Source organism: Delphinapterus leucas, chromosome 15, assembly GCF_059928025.1.
Source record: "Delphinapterus leucas isolate spDelLeu-1000000601 "Yukka" chromosome 15, BTC_Dleu_Yukka2, whole genome shotgun sequence".
NCBI lineage: Eukaryota > Metazoa > Chordata > Mammalia > Artiodactyla > Monodontidae > Delphinapterus > Delphinapterus leucas.
In genome coordinates this window covers 58,908,338-58,925,855 of record NC_143143.1, presented here as the reverse complement: position 1 = coordinate 58,925,855, position 17,518 = coordinate 58,908,338, and the positions used below count along the sequence as shown (strand labels likewise).

General features: G+C 57.0%; 2 protein-coding genes across 9 annotated transcripts in view; one reads left to right on the top strand and one right to left on the bottom strand.

Annotated features, from left to right (window-relative positions):
- Nucleotides 1-17,518, top strand: part of ITPA (inosine triphosphatase) — a 52,458-nt gene that overhangs the window by 11,657 nt on the left and 23,283 nt on the right. For 4 of the 7 annotated variants that reach the window (XM_022592870.2, XM_089896629.1, XM_089896625.1 and 1 more), the window contains 2 exons: nt 2,627-2,753; nt 3,931-8,434. The exons of 1 other annotated variant lie outside the window; for it this stretch is intronic. In XM_022592870.2, coding sequence (XP_022448578.1) covers nt 2,627-2,753; nt 3,931-4,019 — 216 coding nt within the window. In that variant the 3' untranslated portion in view covers nt 4,020-8,434. Of the gene's footprint in view, nt 1-2,626; nt 2,754-3,930; nt 8,435-17,518 lie in introns of those variants that run through there. 2 more of the 7 variants (XM_022592871.2, XM_089896630.1) reach the window with 1 other exon arrangement.
- SLC4A11 (solute carrier family 4 member 11) lies at nt 5,702-15,704 on the bottom strand. 2 transcript variants are annotated; one of them, XM_089896631.1, is made up of 20 exons: nt 15,470-15,704; nt 15,130-15,174; nt 12,691-12,843; nt 12,510-12,559; nt 11,999-12,230; nt 11,835-11,919; nt 11,475-11,598; nt 9,614-9,829; nt 9,444-9,537; nt 9,219-9,344; nt 9,026-9,139; nt 8,803-8,935; nt 8,464-8,537; nt 7,765-8,029; nt 7,583-7,689; nt 7,322-7,490; nt 7,058-7,231; nt 6,651-6,846; nt 6,397-6,566; nt 5,702-6,268 (listed from the first exon to the last, which is right to left on the bottom strand). In XM_089896631.1, exons 1-20 carry the CDS (start codon nt 15,657-15,659, stop codon nt 6,205-6,207), a joined length of 2,781 nt encoding a protein of 926 aa, XP_089752757.1. In that variant the 5' UTR covers nt 15,660-15,704; the 3' UTR covers nt 5,702-6,204. The 2 variants fall into 2 exon arrangements, with proteins under 2 accessions (XP_089752757.1, XP_089752758.1); XM_089896632.1 differs by having other exon boundaries at nt 12,510-12,556.

The following is a 17,518-nucleotide window of genomic DNA, read 5'->3' as shown; positions in this document are numbered from 1 at the left end:
TCAAAACTGCCCTTCAGTGCCCCCATGCTTACCTATCAGACCGTAGGTTCAGCTGCTTCTCACAGGGTCCAGACCACCCTCTGGGCTGGCCTGCTTCCCCCACCCCCACCCCCCCCCCCCCGCCCCAGCCCATCCATCCCTTCCCCGTGGCAGGAGTGTACCTTGAGGCACATCATTTCTCTGCTTTGTCCTTTCTGCTCAGGATAGAATCCAGAGTCCCACCATAGCTCACATAGCCCTATGCCAGTGGCTCCACCAGGGACTGTCCACAGATGTTTTACTTTACACTCCCTGATTAGATTTTTAATTTTTGTGGTGAAAAAACAGGTAACAGAAATTACCATCTTCATTTTTAAGTGTACAATACAATAGTGTACACTGTTGTGCACCAGATCTCTAGAACTTTCTCATCTTGCAGAATTGAAACTATGCCCATTGAATAATGACTCCACCTTCCCCTCCTCTCTCCAGCACCTGGCAACCACCATTCTACTTTGTGTTGCTAAGAGTTCAGCTACCTCAGATATATCATATAAGTGGAATCCTGCAGTGTTTGTTTTTTTGTGACTGGCTTATCTCACTTAGCATAATGTCCTCAAGTTTCATCCATGTTGTAGCATGTGACAGGATCTCCTTTTTTAAGGCTGAATAATATTCCATTGTATATATATATACCACTTTTTCCTTTATCCGTTTACAGGCATACCTCGTTTTATTGAGCTTCACAGATATTATGTTTTTACAAATTGAAAGTTTGTGGCAATCCTGCATTGTCAGATGATGGTTAGCATTTTTAGCAATTAAGTATTTTTAAATTAAGGTATGTACACTTTTTTTAGACATAATGCTATTGCACACTTAATAGATTACAATATAGTGTAAACATAACTTTTATATGCAGTAGGAAACCAAAAAATTCATGTGACTTGCTTTATTGCGATAATTGCTTAATTGCAGTGGTCTGGAACTGAACCCACAATATCTCTGAGGTCTGCCTGTATTCATTGATGAACACTTGCGTGGCTTCCACTTTTTGGCTCGTTCATAATGCTGCTATGAACGTGGGTGTGCAAATATCTCTTCAAAATCCTGTTTTCATTCTTTTGGGTATATATCCAGAAATGGGATTGCTGGATCATATTGCCTGGTTACATTTTTAACAGTTAGTTTTAGTGGTCTGCTACTTTCACAGAAATGTTCTCTCAAAAATCAAAAGTATGAACAACCACAGGCCCAACTTCCTGCACCATGACTGACTAGCAGCTATGCTGCTGACGGGGCCTGATCACTTTCATCCGACCATTCACTATTGTCTCCCCGGCTTGGGCTGCTGTTTGTACTTTGTTGCTGCCAGCCCTGACTTTAACTGAGGTAGCCTTGTTCCTCCTTGTTCTGTTCTCCCCTGTGCTTTCGAAAAAACCCTAGCCACATTGTCCTTTCAGCAGTGTGTATGATAAGCCTTTTCCATCTCTGGACCTCAGCACAGCTGTGTCGTCCACCTAGAATATTCTTGCCCTAGTCCTTTATGTGGCCAAAGTGTCCCCTCCTCACTGAGGCCTTCCCTGAGCTCCCCATCTTGTTATTCTTGAGCCCAGCTCCCAGTTTGTAGCCTCAAAGACACTTTGCATTTGGTAATAATTAATGTTTACTGATGTAATGCTTGTTTTGCTTAAGAGTTCCATTCTGTGAAGGCAAGGCTACGATTTTCTGTTTTCCTGGTGCCTGCTTCGCTGAGGTGTTCAAAAAACAGTTGTTGCATGGGTGAAGTTCAGAGTGGTTCAGTAACTGGCCTCAGTCACACAGCTCCCCATTAGCAGAAGCAGAATTTGCCTTTGGTCTGAATGACTTGGAATTTATATGGCTAATCCCCATCCTCTACTACCTCCCTTGTATTTTATAAGTTGTTTTTTTTTTGTTGTTGTTGTTGTTTTTTTGCGGTACGCGGGCCTGTCACTGTTGTGGCCTCTTCCATTGTGGAGCACAGGCTCTGGACGCGCAGGCTCAGCGGCCATGGCTCACGGGCCCAGCCACTCCGCGGCATGTGGGATCTTCCCGGACCAGGGCACGAACCCATGTCCCCTGCATCGGTAGGCGGACTCTCAACCACTGTGCCACCAGGGAAGCCTGACACTGGTTATCTTTGTCACATTTTCCTTTTGGAATTTGCCTATTACAGCCAGTATTTACTGAGCTCATTTTTGTGTTGAACATTGTGCAAAGTAATTTCTATTTTGTTGTTTCATTTGTTAGAGCCTCCCTTGTATTTTGAGAAATGCAGTAATAGTAGCAGGCACAGGGCTTGGCTGCAAGGTTCAGGGCCCTCAAACTTCCTATTAGGAGAAAATGTTTTCTGTCAGTCTTTCAAAGTTGCTTCTCTTCTTCAGTGAGGTCACAGTTTGTCAAAGCTTCAGAGAGGGAGGCTGGTCCCAGGGGTATCTGTGGGCTAATCAAACATGTGGTTCCTCCCTGTCTGTGGGGAGCAAGCCGTCCTGCTCTGCATTTTATCTGTGTTCAGCAAACATTTGCCGGCACCATGGACCCCTTGAAATAATATATTTTGAGTAAATAGGGTTTAACCAAATTCATAAACTAACCAAACTCAATCTGGCTACTGCCCTCCTCACAGTGCATCTCCTCCACACCCAGTGGCACACCTGTCCCCCTTTCCTCTGGCAGGGCCAGATTGTGGTGCCCCGTGGCTGCCGGGATTTTGGCTGGGACCCCTGCTTTCAGCCTGATGGATATGAGCAGACGTAAGGAGCCCCAGTTTCTTTCAGGGGTGTGGGGTGGGGATGGCCGTGGTCTGGGTTGGGTCAGCGCCCTGCCCAGGTGCAGGCACACGGATACAGGCGGGGCAGGCTCTGAGGTGCCGTTCCGGCTGAAGGCAGCTCTGCTGGGGTGGATGCAAGGAATCTGGGTGGCCCGGTCCACAGCTGGGAGGCAGCTGGGCATAGCTGAAGTCCTGGGCTCTCGGGCTTAGCTCAGCGCAGAGCAGCTTTGTAGCTTCAGTGGCTTCCCTGCTCTGACCTGGGCTTGTCAGCTTTGTTGGATGACTATCTGACCCCCATTTAGTCTGGAAAAATGTTAGCACTTGGCCACCACGTTACACCCCCACAGTGCCAGGAGTTCTCAGTATTTCATGCTAGCCCCCGCTTATTTACACGGGACATGTTGGCCATTATTGGAATCGGGTTTGTCAAGCTGGAGGGGGGCCCTTAGGGAGTGTGGCCTGAGGCCTCACAACAGCCAGGCAGGGCTGAGGACAACATGAAGCAGCACTTTGGTGACACAAAGGCTCTATATCTGCACTGTGCAATCCGGTAGCCATTAGCCACGTGTGGCTGCGGAGCATCTGAAATGTGGTTAGAGCAACTGAGGAACAGAATTTATTTTTATTCAGTTGTAATTGGTTTAAATGGCCACAGTGGCTGGTAGCCACCATATTTGACAGCATAGATGTGAAAGTGACACCTGGAGTAGGGATTCTTACCTCACTGGAGTCCTGCCATGGATGGCAGGCCACTGGCTGGCTGTTCAAGGCTCATCTGCTGCCCCCTGCCCCCACCTGCCCGGCCCACAGTGCATTGGAGGAGATTGCTGTGTTTGCTCTGTCAGGCCCCACTGCTTCCCGTCAACAGATGACAAAGCTGATAAAGCATGCAGCTCATCCCCCTGTCCCCAGCTTCCCTTTGATGACTTTTGGACACACTAGAACCAGTTTAAGATCCTTTCACACTCATTAATATGGGTTTCTACCTACAGGGGAATTTAAGACTGATTTTTAAAAAATTAACTCTGGTTGCCAGGAGCTGGTAGGCCCACTACCCTTTCCTAGGGACTCTGAGCTTTGGGCTCCAGGATGAGGTGAGGTGTACACACCTCCCTGAATCTGGGCCCCCTCTTCTCTGAGCTGCTACTGTTGCCCCTTAGGTATGCAGAGATGCCCAAGGCTGAGAAGAACACCATCTCCCATCGCTTCCAGGCCCTGCTTGAGTTGCAAGAATACTTTGGCAACCTGACTCCACTTGGAGCTGGTGATGACCACTCTGGCTGAGGATCCGGGGAGGGCTAGCCTGAAACCGCCTCTATCAGGCAGGCACCCATCCAAGTACCGCCTTCAGGGTTACCGCTTCCTGGGGGTGTTACCAGCCGTCAGGAGCAGCTGGCTCTGCTTGGAGAAACTTTGGCCAGAGGACACCATCCTCTTGTCCTCAGGGATTCAGTGGTCTCCTACAGCCTCCAGGCCTGGAATCCGGAAAGGACCTTGGGTGTTAAAACTGGCCTTGGCAGGGTTGAGGGTTTGGGGAAGAACCACACAAACAGCCTTAGATGTTTTTTAAATGCAGCAAATAAAAATTCCGGAGGGTACTTGCTTCCAAAGTAAACTGGGTATATTTGCTTTGAAACCTGCCCCAGACAGGTGTCTGTTTCCTGAGTCCCCTTTGGCACGAGCAGGAAACCCCTCAGGTCGGGGGGTGGGGGGCAAAACGGGTGTAGCGGGGTGGCTGGAGGAGGGCAGTGCTGTGTCGAGGCTGTTTGTGTGCCCTTGCTAGCTGGAGTATTATATCTTTCTTTTTGTCCTTGAAGTCTCTGATCATGGGCTGAACTTTTCCATGCCACATCCCTGCTGCCCGCCCACCCAGCCACTGAGCAATGCCACCACCCAGCTGGCCTCTATTGTGTTTGCTGGGTTGGGGGGCGGGCAGTGTGGGATGCTGAGTGCTTTTGCTTTATTCTGGTGTACATTAGAGCAGCTAAAATGTTGGTTTATGGTTATAACGCCAGGTTCATTTTTATGGCAGGGAGGAGGGATGGAGTTCTTGACCCCAGTTGGGTTGACCTGCCACGGTTCAGCCTGGGGGGCCAGCTGAGTTGAGCCCTTCAGGAGGCCCGGCTCAGCTACCCCAGACCCGTACTGAGTCCTGGTGAAGCCCTTCCCTGGGAGGGACTTCAGAGGCCTGGGGTGGCTCCCTTGCCTTCCTGCAGGTGTTACTCTGGTAAAGAGGAGGTGCCCAACCCCAAGGACAATCAGAAAAGCCTGTTGGGGGGCGGGGGGTGGGGGTCCTTAATGCTGGTGTGTCGCTCCCAAGCTTAAGTTACATCCCCTCCTCAGTCCTAGCAGCACGGCCCAGGGCCTAGATTTAACAGTTGTTTCCTCCCCTAAAATTCATCAGCACCCGTGGGTGAGGACAGGACCTCATCCCTTTGCTCCCTTCTTGTCTGTGAAGCCCAGCTGGGTTGATTCCTCAGGAAGTGCCGGTGGTGGTGCTCAGCCTTCTCTGAATTGTCTGCTTGGCGTGGGTGGTGTCCGGCTGGAACTCAGGTGTGGGGTGCTGGGGGGCCTGCTTACTCCTTGCCTGGTGATCCTGGACACAGCCCCACCTGCAGGAAACACAGGCTACTGGGGTGGGGGCCCCAAAGAAGGATCACTTGCCACGTGGCACTTGGAGCGGGGCACCCCTCTGTGTCTGCTCCTCAGCTGCTTCCTCAGAGTTCTGTCCTAGATACACAGTACATTTTCTGTCCCCTTTGAACTTTACCCATCCTGCAAGCAGCACCATGAATGTGCTCATCCCACCCTACCAGCCACTGGGCTCTTCACTGGCCCCAAGCCCCCTTTCCCTGCAGGTTCCTGGCAACATGGCAGAACAAAGGCCTCCTGGACCTTCCATGTTTCCCTGTTGAGCTACGGTGTGGAGTTGGAAGTAATAGCCCTTAGGCGGCACTCAACAAATCAGTCCCTTTTATCCCACCTCCCCTGGGATGGTTTCTCCCTCCTCAGGGCGCTCAGGTGGCCTTCAGAGGCTGGGGCAGGGCAGCATGGATGGAGGCGATATGTAGAAGCATAGAAACAGGAGCTTTATTCTCTAATGTGCATACAGCAAGTTCCTTACACAATCAAGGAAATGGTTTCTCTTTCAGGCTCTTTTATCAAAAGAAAATCCATCCTGCTTAGTCCCACCCTGGGCAGAAGCTGCCCTGAGCAGAGTTCCGGACCCAAAGCAAAAGGCTAATGGGAAGAGGAGCAGACACACACCTTGGAGCCCCCTCAATGCCCAGACACCCTAGGCCAGTTGGGACAGCTGTGAGGGGGTGCAGTACAGAGCAGCACCCCAAGATACCCACACACAGCCACAGAGCCAGCCTGGGAAGACCCAGAGGGATGGGCGAATGGGGTGTGGCCAGGGCCTGGTAGTCAGGACCTCAGTGCTCAGCGTCCATGGCGTCCAGGTACTTGGCTTCAATGATTTGGGGCAGCAGGTTGTAGCTGAGGGGAGGGGGAACAGGCAGGAGGATAAGCATTGGGTCAGGGAGGAACAGGCTGAGGGTAGCCACTCCAGCCCACTGTCTCCCGCCCAGCCGAGTCCCTTCTGCCTGCTGGCCACCCTCCCGTACCGGATGGGGATCATGGCGATCATGATGAGGGGAAAGATCATCTTCATGTAGGGCAGGGTGCTCATGCCAAAGGCACAGAGCAGCAGCAGCTGCAGGACCTGCAGGCCTGTGAAGTAGTGGATCTTCCTCTGAGGCACCCTCCGGATGTAGTGGGTGGGTGGGTACGAGGTCTGTGGGTGGCAGGGACCAGGTGTGGGCAGGTCTGCAGCCATATCCCCCACCCCCACCCCTCACTCTCAGGGCCAGACACTCACTTGGTCCTTGAGCAGCAGGACCATGCGTGCAAACAGCTGGTTGCCGTCGATGGAGGTGAGCGCGATGTAGAGAAAGAGGCCGTAGAGCACAGGCTTGGGGATCCACTGTAGCGGGAAGGGCAGCAGCAGGAGGGAGAAGCCCACCAGGATGCTGGCGCCCAGGGAGGTCAACCGCGTCTCCTTCACACTCACAATCCTGCGAGGTCCCAGCGCACTGGCTCACCTCTGGCCTGGTCCACAGGGCTGTGCCCATCCCAGGCCACATGTGCTTCCTGGGCTCTGTTACTTCTGGGCCCTTATCCCCCGAGCCACATCCTTCCTTAGGTCATATGTGGCCCAGGGCTACCCCCACCCCAGGGTCCACGTGACTCTGGCCTCACGTCTCGAGGGGCCACCTTCACACTCACGTCTCGTAAATGTGCCCATTCTCCACACGCTCCTCCACCAAAGCTAGTGCCCGCACGTGCAGCGGGGAGTGGGGGTAGGCAGCATGGATCCAGGGCAGCCCAAACAGAGACAGCCCGGTGTTGATGATGGCGATGAGCAGGAGGTCCCAGTGGTAGGCAGTGCCCTTTACCAGCCTGCAGCAGGCAGGGTCACATGTGGACAAAGCCCCATGGCCCCTGGAGGGCTGGACACATGCTTACCCCTCCCTCCCCAGCCCTGCGAACCTGTTCTCCGGGGCATTAGCCAAGGCAGCCACCAGGTTCTGCTCGATGAAGAAGAGCATGGAGAGGAGGAAGCCGAGGCCCATGGCGCCGCTGACGGCCACCAGGGATAGTGAGTGCATCTCGGCCATCTCGAACAGGCTCTTGCTTGGGTTGTAGCGGAACTTGCCCACTGCAGCCAGGTACAGGCCCCTGCTCAAGACTTCCTCCCCCACAGAGCAACCCACCACACCCCACCACACCACACGCCTAGTCCCAACTCACTCTTAATCTCCTGGAAGCCGTAGGAAGAGATGAGGGAGAAGGTAAGCACTGAGATGGGCAAGGCACAGTCTGACAGGATCTCACGCATGTAGGGGTGCAGGTAGGGGCTAGGGAGGCAGGTGGGTGTCAGCGTGGCCTGCAGCTTGTGCTCCCTTCCCCTCCCCCTGAATGGGCGCCCTCACCTCTTCTTGAACTGGTAGAGGGTGTAGCTCAGCCAGAGTGTCCCCAACATGATGAGGAGGCTGAGCACAGCTGTGTCCCGGGCCAGGGGCTCGGGGCCCTGGCTGCCCACTGAAGTCAGCTCTGGTGGGCCGGCCAGGAGGCTGGTGTTGAGGGCAGCGTGGAGGCTGCTGTTGAGGCTGGGGCTGAGGCCCAGCAGGCTCACCGGGGAAGACCTATCTTCGTAGTAGTTCCCGTGGTTGTGGCCACAGTAGTACTTCTGGAAGACTGTGGACACAGGCCAACAGGACTCAGCCATCTGGGCTCTGGGAGCCTGGGGCCCAGCAGCTTCCTCCTGGATGTGGGGGTGAAGGAGCCCCGAGGGGAGGAAGGGATTCTGGGGGGAGGAGGGGAGAGAGCTGGCCTTCTGTCAGCCAGGACCCCTTGGCCTGCCTGTCTACCCACCACCCCACACCCTGCCCTTGTCCATTTCTGACAGCAAATCCTGCTTGGCCCAGGGCCTCTGATCCTGCCTAGGGCAGCTCTGTCACCCTCTAGCACGTGGGCCTGCTGCTCTTTGCCAGTCATGGCTCCCAGAGCACCCTGGGCCATGGAAGCAATCTTAGCGCTTACATGCTTCTTGGCTGCTCTGGGCACAGTCCATAGCCCCCCATCTCAACTCAGCTTCCCCTACACCAGGTGGCCGCCGGCAATACACTCACTTTTGACCATGCCCTTGACAGCATCCAGCACGAATGTGATGGAAATGAACAAAGCAATGATCTCCTCCGTTGACCTGCCAGCAGGGGATATGCCTCATCAGACGGGGTGAGTTGTTAGTAGCGGGGAGGCTTCCCCGAGCCTCAGCATGGCCCCTACCTCCTGCCATGAAGAGGACCAGGGTCCTAGGCTTTCCCCTTGGAGCAGTGATATGGTGGGGGCACCCCATCTGCTCTAGGGTTAACAGGGCCTCAGAGGCTGGCATGGAAGCTGACCCAGGCCCCTGGCTTTGGTCTCCCTCCTGCTTGTGAGTCCCAGAAGCTTAGGGAAGGCCCTGTCACCTCTTGAAGAGACTCATGACCAGGCTGAGGTTGAAGAGGGCATAAAGCGCGAGGAAGAAACTGTTCCACAGGCCTGTCCATGCATAGAAGGTACTGAAGTCCAGATTGTAGTCATCACAGATGCCACGGATCACTGCAGGCGGCGGGACAGGAGTGAGCAGTCAGGGCCAGGCTGGGACCAGGGACCTCAGGAAGCATCTCCCCGCTGCCGCCCCCACTGCACCGTGGATGTAGAGGGCCAGGGGTGCCGTCGTCAGCAGCACCACCAGCGGCTGCCCGGAGAAGAGTGCGTACAAGAGGCCTCCAATGCTCTGCCCAGCTATGGTCTTCTGTACATCTGAGGAAGCGGGGCGGTCAGGGGGGAACCGTGGCCCTGGGCTCCACCCGGCATGCCCCACCAGGCTCCAACCCCTCACCAATGGCCCCGTTCGTGTTCTCATCGTTGAGGGACCCAAAAGCGATCGTGGGCAGGAGGCAGGCGAAGTAGAGGAACAGGGTGGTGGTGATGTATTTGCCCACAGCTTTGTTTTTCCCGATAATGCCTAGGAATGGGAGACAGGGCAGAGGGTGTGTTGGGGACACAGGACAGGCCTGGGGCCTGAGCTATAGGCCGAGCTCCAGGAGGGCCATGGGCCACTTACCATCAGTGAAGTCCAGCGGGTACACAGGGAATCTGCGCGCGATGTCCTCCCGGATGCCCCTCCCCATGGGGAGAAAGTCCTTGTGCCGTGGGGGCTGGGAAGAGGACACGCATCCATCAGCCCTGTGTCCCTGCCCTGTGCTGCCCGCCCAGGCCACCTCTGCCCTGCACCTGCGGGGGTCTGTGGGTGCAGATGGAGCTCATGCTGTAGTCCTTCGTGCTGATGCTCGGACAGTGGCTCATTATGGTGAGCAGCTGTCTCTGATGTACCAGGGCCTCCTTGAATTCCTCCTCCGTGCGGGTCTTCAGGAGCTTTTGGCGGAAGGTGATGTCTAAGAACATCGTGGCAAACGTGCGTCCCACCTCCGTCGCAGTCTTGGTGCTTTTCTGGGGATGGGGCAAGAGAATCACATCTGTAGCCACTGTAGAGCGAAGGGTGCCCAACCCCGGCCTGGCCATTCACGGACAGACATTCCCAAGCACGTGGCAGGTGCTCTCCCCATGACCTGGGTGTAGTCCCCCAGAGTTCAAGCATAGTGGACCCTGCCACGATTTCCACCAGGTCAGCAGATCACTAGAACTACCATCAACCTAGTATTTTTTTTTAAATAAACTCAGGTATTAAATCTGTGTAATTGTGGATAATGAAATCATGATGATGGAGAAAAATGTTCACCCAGCTACTTTTCACTGGTGGCATTTGCACGGTCGGCTGGTTTATGATTTTCAGAGGTGTTCCAGGCCCATCCGGCCTTCTGCCTCTTGCCTGGCCAAGCTCAACCCCGTCCATGAACTCAATGTTCAACCTCCACCACAGCAGCCTGTCTCACCTCCCCATCCTAGGTCCCCTGGGAGCAGCATGCACCACCCCCACCCCCCACTCCGTGCTGCCCAAAGCTACAGTCCCGGGGCTGCACCGTGCGCACTGTGCTTTCTGGTAGCTTTAGAACAGGCTTGTTCCCCCGAGGAGGAGCCAGGTGTCAGGATATCTGGCGTGTCTCAAGGCACCAGTCTAGCCACTCAATCCTAGGGATTCTATTCCTTCCAGCTGTTCTGGCCACCTTGTCAGCTGTCACTCCCTCTGACCCATGAGCTGCCCGCTGCCCTAAATGCCCTTCCTCTCTCCCCAGCAAAGTAACATCTGGAGAGATTCACGGCATGTCTATGAAAGCCCTAGGAGGGACGATCCCGTTAGCACCCCCTTTGCTTAGAGAAAGCCTGGGGAGGGGCCATCCGAAGCTCTGAGTCTACACCAGAGGCAGGGGCAGAATCATCAAGAAGCCAGTGGAATCTTAAGAATTAAGGCCCTTCCCAGGCCTGGGGAGGGGCCCTAGCCATTTTCTTTTAATGACTTTAAAATCCTTTTCCATAAAAGAAGATTCCCCAAATATACGTATAAGTCTCAGCCCCCACAAAAGCGAGATGCCCCTGGCTGGGGGGTAAATGCCCCAGGAAGGAGTGGGGATCTTTGGTCAACAAATCATAGCCAACTGTAGAGTTAGGGTTGGGCAGGCCAAAGAAAGGCCCCTATGTTTGAATAGTAATAATCTTAAAAAGTATCTCTTGGGCTTCCCTGGTGGCGCAGTGGTTGAGAGTCTGCCTGCTGATGCAGGGGACACGGGTTCGTGCCCCGGTCTGGGAAGATCCCACATGCCGCGGAGAGGCTGGGCCCGTGAGCCATGGCTGCTGAACCTGCACATCCGGAGGCTGTGCTCCGCAACGGGAGAGGCCACAACAGTGAGAGGCCCGCATACCGCAAAAAAAAAAAAAAAAGTATCTCTTTTCAGTCAGGAAAGAAAGAGAACCTTTTGGGCAACTTCTGGGGAAATTAGGCGTTGATGAAGACCTACCAAAGTATGCTTCAGATAAACCCCAGTAGGGCAGAGATGAACAGAGAGGGTGAGAATGTGGCCTTCAGAGGCCAGGACTGTGGTGCCTCCAGCACTGGGAGAGATGCCTCCAAGAAGAGGGCAGGGTAACCTGGAACCCTCCTTCCTGGGAAACAGAGCAGCCACCCGAAACCCCTCCTCACCATCTTGGGTGGGGCCAGCACTAGGATGACGAACCGCACCTCACAGGAATTCTCCCCCCAGTTCTGCGGGCGAACCAGGCGGCTGATGCACACGTGCCGCTTCAGCAGAGCCTTGGAGGTACAGCTGGCAGGGACAGAGAGGGCACACAGCACACAGTTGCCACCCTTGGGAGCTGGGGCTCCCCCCTCCCCGAGCCCCCAACTATGACCCCAGTGACCTCTGTTAGGGAGGAAAAAAAAGACCAAATGGGATGGATTCCTCACTCTCCCCGCAAACTGAGCGAGCCAGCCTCCACAGGGACTGGATGCCTGGCTCCAAGGTGACGTGGGGAGGCCAGTTGTGGCAGCCTGGCAACTCACATGATGCAGAGCCACGACTGCTGGTATTGCACCCCCGTTACTGTAGCAGTGACCCCTTGGATTGTATCTGACAGTAGGTGAACTGCTGACAGAGTGGAAGGAACAGGAGGGTCAGATGGCCCCACCTCCCTGACCTCCCGCCCAGGCAGAGGGACAGCCCTTACCTTTACCCTCCATGGGGGCCCCGGCATCAGTGAAAAGCATGGCCATGAGCAGGTCCAAGTTGCAGTCGGGCTCGGTGTTGTGGGAGTCTTGGGCTAAGCGGCACAGCATGGCCCGTAGCACGTCATCCAGGGAGGTGGCTGTCTCGTTCAGGATGATGCTGGCCCGTGCCAAGAAGCCGTCTAGGTCCCGGTGCGCCCGGATCTCTTCCTCAAAGTTCTTTAACTTCAGGTACTGTGGGGGCCCCACACACAGAACCACACAGGCCCATAAATAAGAAGGACCTGTCGCTGTCTGGGTCCTTCCTCTGTGGTGGTCCCCGGCTGACCCTGCCCACCAGGACCCGACACCCGCTTCCCAGAGAGAAGACCAGCGAGGTTGGCCCCAGCAGCCGGGCCCTGGGCTAGTATGAGATCCAGCATCAGTGTGAGCTCTCTCAGGGAAGCAACCAGCTCCACCCCCAGCTAGTGGCCCAGGACCAAATGTCTCCCATCCGGTCAATGGGCCACTTACCTTGCGGGAGGTGTGTAGGAGACCGTAGCCTCCAGGCGATTCACTCTCTGCTGGAGGAAAGCGGGGGCTCAGGGGGCGGCCCCAGCCCTTCAGGTCTCTCTTGGTGGAGCGGGGCCGTATCTGCCCAGTCCCCAGTCCCCTGCGTGCCTCCCCCGACCCGTCCCTGCTACAACCCCCATACCAGACTGGGTGGGCTGCACCTCGAGGTTGACGTTGACAAAGAAGCGGATGCTCTCGCCAGACACAATGGAGGAGTTGACCGTGTCGAAGGCCTCATCCCCCAGGCTCTCCTCACGGGTTTCAGAGGCATCATCCACGTCACACTTGAGGTAGCCTGGAGCCCCAACCACCACCAAGAGAGACCCCCCCAGAGGGCCTGGCTACACACAGGACAAAGGGGCGGGGGCCCCTGGGCTGTCCCACTTGGTGCAATCTTGGTGAGTGGTAAGGGAGGCCTCTAGCAGGCTAGGAAGGAAGCCTCAGCTAGGCCCAATATCTGATCCTGGCCCAGCCCCCTGAGTATGGCAGCCAGCTGGCACCCCCCACCCAATGGTTTTCTCCAACATTCTTCAGCAGCGGGAACCCTGCACTGCTCTGTGCCACACATATCCTTTAGCTAGAGAAAGAACATGTTCATTCCACAGACACTGAGCCAGGCACATGGTACAATGATGTAGTTAAGACTGACTGGCCCCTGCCTTCTCAGAACCTCCAGGTTGTGGGACCTGGACCTGTCTGGCTCCCCAGAAACGATTCAAGGAAAGCCAGAGCCCTGCAGTATCCGGACCTCATTGGCACAGGGAGGGCATGTGGGGCAAAGCATCAGGGCTGAGAGACCTTAGTCCAACATCAGACAAGGCCCAGGAAGCAAGAGAGCCAGATAAACAGAGCCAGAGACGGAGGTGACAGGACCCCAGAGGAGGCCTCATCTCAGGCCTCCACCCATGGTGGGCGGGGGGCATGTTATGGTACCTTGGGACTCCAGAGCACAGAACCTGCTGCCCCTTTCTTATGGTCTGCCTCTCAGTTCCTGCAACTGACCCCCAACACAGGCCCCCTCCTATAGGAAGCCTTCCTGATGACATGAAAAAGTTCCAATCTGCCCTGAGTCCTGCTGGGGCTCCCCACAGCCTCTGGGATGACAGCCTGAGCCAGACCTGCTACCCCTGGCCCCTCAGGCCCAGTCCCACACCACCCACTTCAATCTCTCCTTAGGCCAGGCGGCCAGCACCCCAGGCATGCCAGCTCCTGTCCTCCAAGCTGAGGGCTTCCCTCCCTGGAGGGCCTTCTTCAAGGCTTGACAGACCCTTTCTTCTCTGGCAAGTCCACCTAGAGCCCTCCCTGCCTTACTCTTGGCCCAGCTGACACCTCTTCCTCACTGTCCTGTAGGTCCCCTGTGGTCCACCACTTGTGATTTACCCAGGGGCCCTTGTAGCTGAGACCCCACCAATGCCTGAAAAACACCTGTGCAGGAACAGGGACGGGTCCGCAGCATGCCTCCACCTGCCAGGCAGTGGCTCACCCTGACTCACTTCCACCCCCTCCCACTGGTTTCCTCTGCACATCCCAGGCCCTGTCCCCCATGTCCTGTGCTCAGTCTGGGCCCTTTCTGGGTAGGAGGCACTAGGCCTCCACTGTCAAGGCCATCATGGACTGGTGACCCCTAACTCCAGGTCTGCACTGCACCCAGAGCCCAGAGAAGAACTATTAAGTCAAAAGATGTCATTCCCCCATTTGTCATGGAGCTCACGTCCATGAAAAACACCTTCCTCCCCAATTCTAGACCTGCTTTGCTTAGAATGCTTGGTTCCCCAGCCCCGAACTGTCCCAACCTCCCTTCTGTCACCCCCACCAGCACCCACTATTCCCCGGCATGCCTCTCACACTGTCCCTCTTCTCCCCTATCCTGGGCTCTATCTAGGACCTACCCAGCAGACACTACCAACTCCCTGCAAGGCTCCTGGGATGCCATGTGTGCCCTATCTCCACCCTATAGCCCAATCACATACCTAACCTGCCCACCAGCAGCCTGGCACATGCAGTCACCATGCCCTGGGGACCGTGGGCAGGAGCACATCACCACTGTGTCCAAGCACTGTCCCACTAAACACCCCTCTGAGGCCAACTCCCGAATCTGGGCTCAGGAGAGGCAGCACAGAGCCAGCCCAGAGATATGGGGAGGGAGAGAGCTAGGCTGGTGCAAGCAGGGAAAGCTGAGGTGCAGAGAGGTTACAATTCTTTAGAGGGACAATGGCAGCCCCTCCCTCACAGGGCTGGGTGGGGTCTGAGGAATGTGGGCACACACAACACTTAGCCTATAAGCTGGTCAGACAACCAGAGCATTGTAACAGCAAAACCATGGGCTATCAGATGGTCCACATAGTGCAGGATGGGAGCAGCCTGCCCTCCCAGGACCACAGGACCACCAGAGATCTGCCAGAGTCCAGGGCAGTGTCAGCTGCCCCTCTGACCACATCACAACCTTCTGGAGGGTAGAATCCAAAGGCATCCCAGCACCAGCAGAGGACCATGAGTACCCAGGTAGATGGACTAGGTCCCCTAGAGACTTTTGACCAAGGAGCTCTCTATATACACACACCCATACCTGAAATGTACTCACCTGCATCCTCAAAGTATCCATTCTGCGACATGATAGAAGAGTTTTCTGCAAGGCAAGCCAAAGAATTGTCACCAGCTCCATGCACCAGCCCCGGACAGTCTACAGGGCACATCTGCTGCCCACCACACACCAGCCCTGCTGAGTCTTTCTTACCCTTCCCAGAGACCCTGGGAGAAAAAGGAGCAGGGGACAGTTACAAGACAGGGGCTCCTTGAGGAGCCAGAGGAAGCCAGGCCTGTTATTCTTCAGCCCATCTGCTAGGGGCTGCCCAGGTGGGAAAGGACCAAGGCAGACAGGGAGATGTTTTCAGCATGTTTTCTCCAGGAGTAATTAACAGTACCCGGTGAAGGAAGGGAGGATTCGCTTGTTGCTGGAGTCTGGAGGGAGGAGACCCGTTTGGCCACCTTCCCTGTGGAAGCCGGCCTCCCTCTCTCAAGCCTTCGCTGCCAAGCCCAGTAACTGGGCTGGGGCTCTTCCAGCACATTTCGGCTCTCACTCTCACGTCGGTCCCTGGTGCCATCAACACCCATCACACGTGCAGTTGCCCCCAACCTCACGCGCCAGGGGTCACACTGGGGCGACCCGGCAACGGCCTCCTGCCCTCAGCACCACCCACTTTCTCCTGGGAGGCGGAGCCGTTGGTCCTCTTGGGAGATGCCGCGGGGTGGGGGAGGAAGGGAGCTGTCCGCGCTCTCAGCGCCGGGCCCCGGATGGATGGTCCGGACTGTTTGTGCCTCGCTGTGCGAGGAAGGAAGCGACAGGAAGGGCCGCGTGCACGAGAGGAAAGCGCCTCCAGACTCGGAGACCCTGGGGGTCGGGGGGCAGGATGCGGACGGACTCCCGGGGCGGGAGCCCGGGTGGCATAGAAAGGAGGGGCGGGGTCAGTAAAGCTAGCACCAGAGGCTGCAGGGGTGGACAAAGGACGAGGATGACGATGGGTATGGAAGGGTGGGGATGCTACTCCCATGCGGGGCGGTTCAAGTGCACGTAAATAGACGGTCGTACAAACCCCGGGCGTCAGAGCGGCGACGGAGAGACTGCTGCGGCCGCGCAGGGGACAGTCAGAGGCCCAAGGATCCCTAAGAGTGGGCAGGCTGCCGCGCTGCGCCAGGGGCGGGAAGGTGTCGGGTAGAACGTAAAGTGAGGCTTTCCGAGGTGGCTGCACGCCCGGCTGCGAAGACCCTGGCGCTCCAGGTGCTAGGGACCCCGAAACTCCGCCCCGCCATTTGCAAGCCCCCCACCCCTCCACCAGCTACCTCGTAGGTTGAAAAACTGTTGAGTTTCAAAACGGTGTTAAGTCAAGCGCGCAGTGCCCACGAAGTCGTCCTGGGCTTCCCCCAGCCACCCGCGTACCCACCCGGGCTCCCACTCCCTCGTGGCTGAACTCACCCCGGGCACCCCCGTCTCGGTTGGGAAGCCCCCACGACCCTCTCGCCCACCACGCCGGGGGCCGGTGCAGGCCGGCGGCGTCCGCATTCCCCCCAGCGCCTCGACGGCTCCGCGTCCCAGCTTAGCACGCCTCTGCGACGGAGACCGGACGGCCTTCCAGCCGCAGGCACCCACCGCATGGCTGGAGATGGAACATGCGCCTGGTGGCCGCGGCCATGGCCCCAGCGATCAGCCGCGGGACGGCTGCACACCAGTGCGCACGCCCTGGCTCCTCACCAGGTGCCGCGGGACCGCAACCTCGGCGTCCAGGGCGGGCCGGCGGCTGGAGCCGGTGACACAAGCCTCTGCCGCGCCTGGGTCCTAATGCCGCGCCAACGGTCCTCCCCAGCGCGGCCCGGGCGGGGTCCCGTCCGCCTGCCCCGCGCCCTCACCCGCGCTCCTGTTCAGCCCGGGCGGGCTACTCCCGGGAGCCCGCGGCGACTTAGCCAGAACGCGTAGACTGGGCTTCTTCGGGCCCGCGCGCTGAGCGTTAGGGGCTGAGCGGGGCTGCGAAGTTTCTGGGAAGAAGGTCGGTGAGCTCGAAGACCCTCCGAGTTGAGGCAGTGAGGCGGGCCTGGGTAGGGCCTCCCTGCAGTCGGCTTTAAGCTCTTGGCCGGGCCCCCTCACCCCCTCCTCTCGGCAGGGGGCCTCTGCTGGGCCCAGCCCTCCTGGGCCCCGCCCCCTCCATTCATCCCGGCTGCTCGAGCGGTAAATCCTCCTAGTCCTCCTCCAGGAAGCGCGCCCCGACTAACTACACGGGCCGGCGCGCGTTCTCTGGGCTACGCCCTGCCCCGCGGAGCCCGCTGCCCTCCCGGCTCGGCGGCGTCGGGTTTACTGGCAGCGCGCCTCGCGGTTTCTCTCCCGGCCTCGTTGCGCCCTCGGCCTTCTCTTGGGTCAAGGTCTTGGCTTGCGGCTTTTTTCCTTCTCAAGATGGCCCTGCCGCCCGGTTTTCCTTCCCGGA

Coding starts and splice junctions, on each gene's coding strand:
- SLC4A11 (XM_089896631.1), bottom strand. CDS start 15,659: ATGGGTGTTGATGGCACCAGGGACCGACGTGAGAGTGAGAGCCGAAAT. Junction 9,345..9,443: donor CCCGCTGGACTTCACTGATG/GTAAGTGGCCCA, acceptor TCCCATTCCTAG/GCATTATCGGGAAAAACAAA. Junction 9,140..9,218: donor GAACACGAACGGGGCCATTG/GTGAGGGGTTGG, acceptor CCGCTTCCTCAG/ATGTACAGAAGACCATAGCT.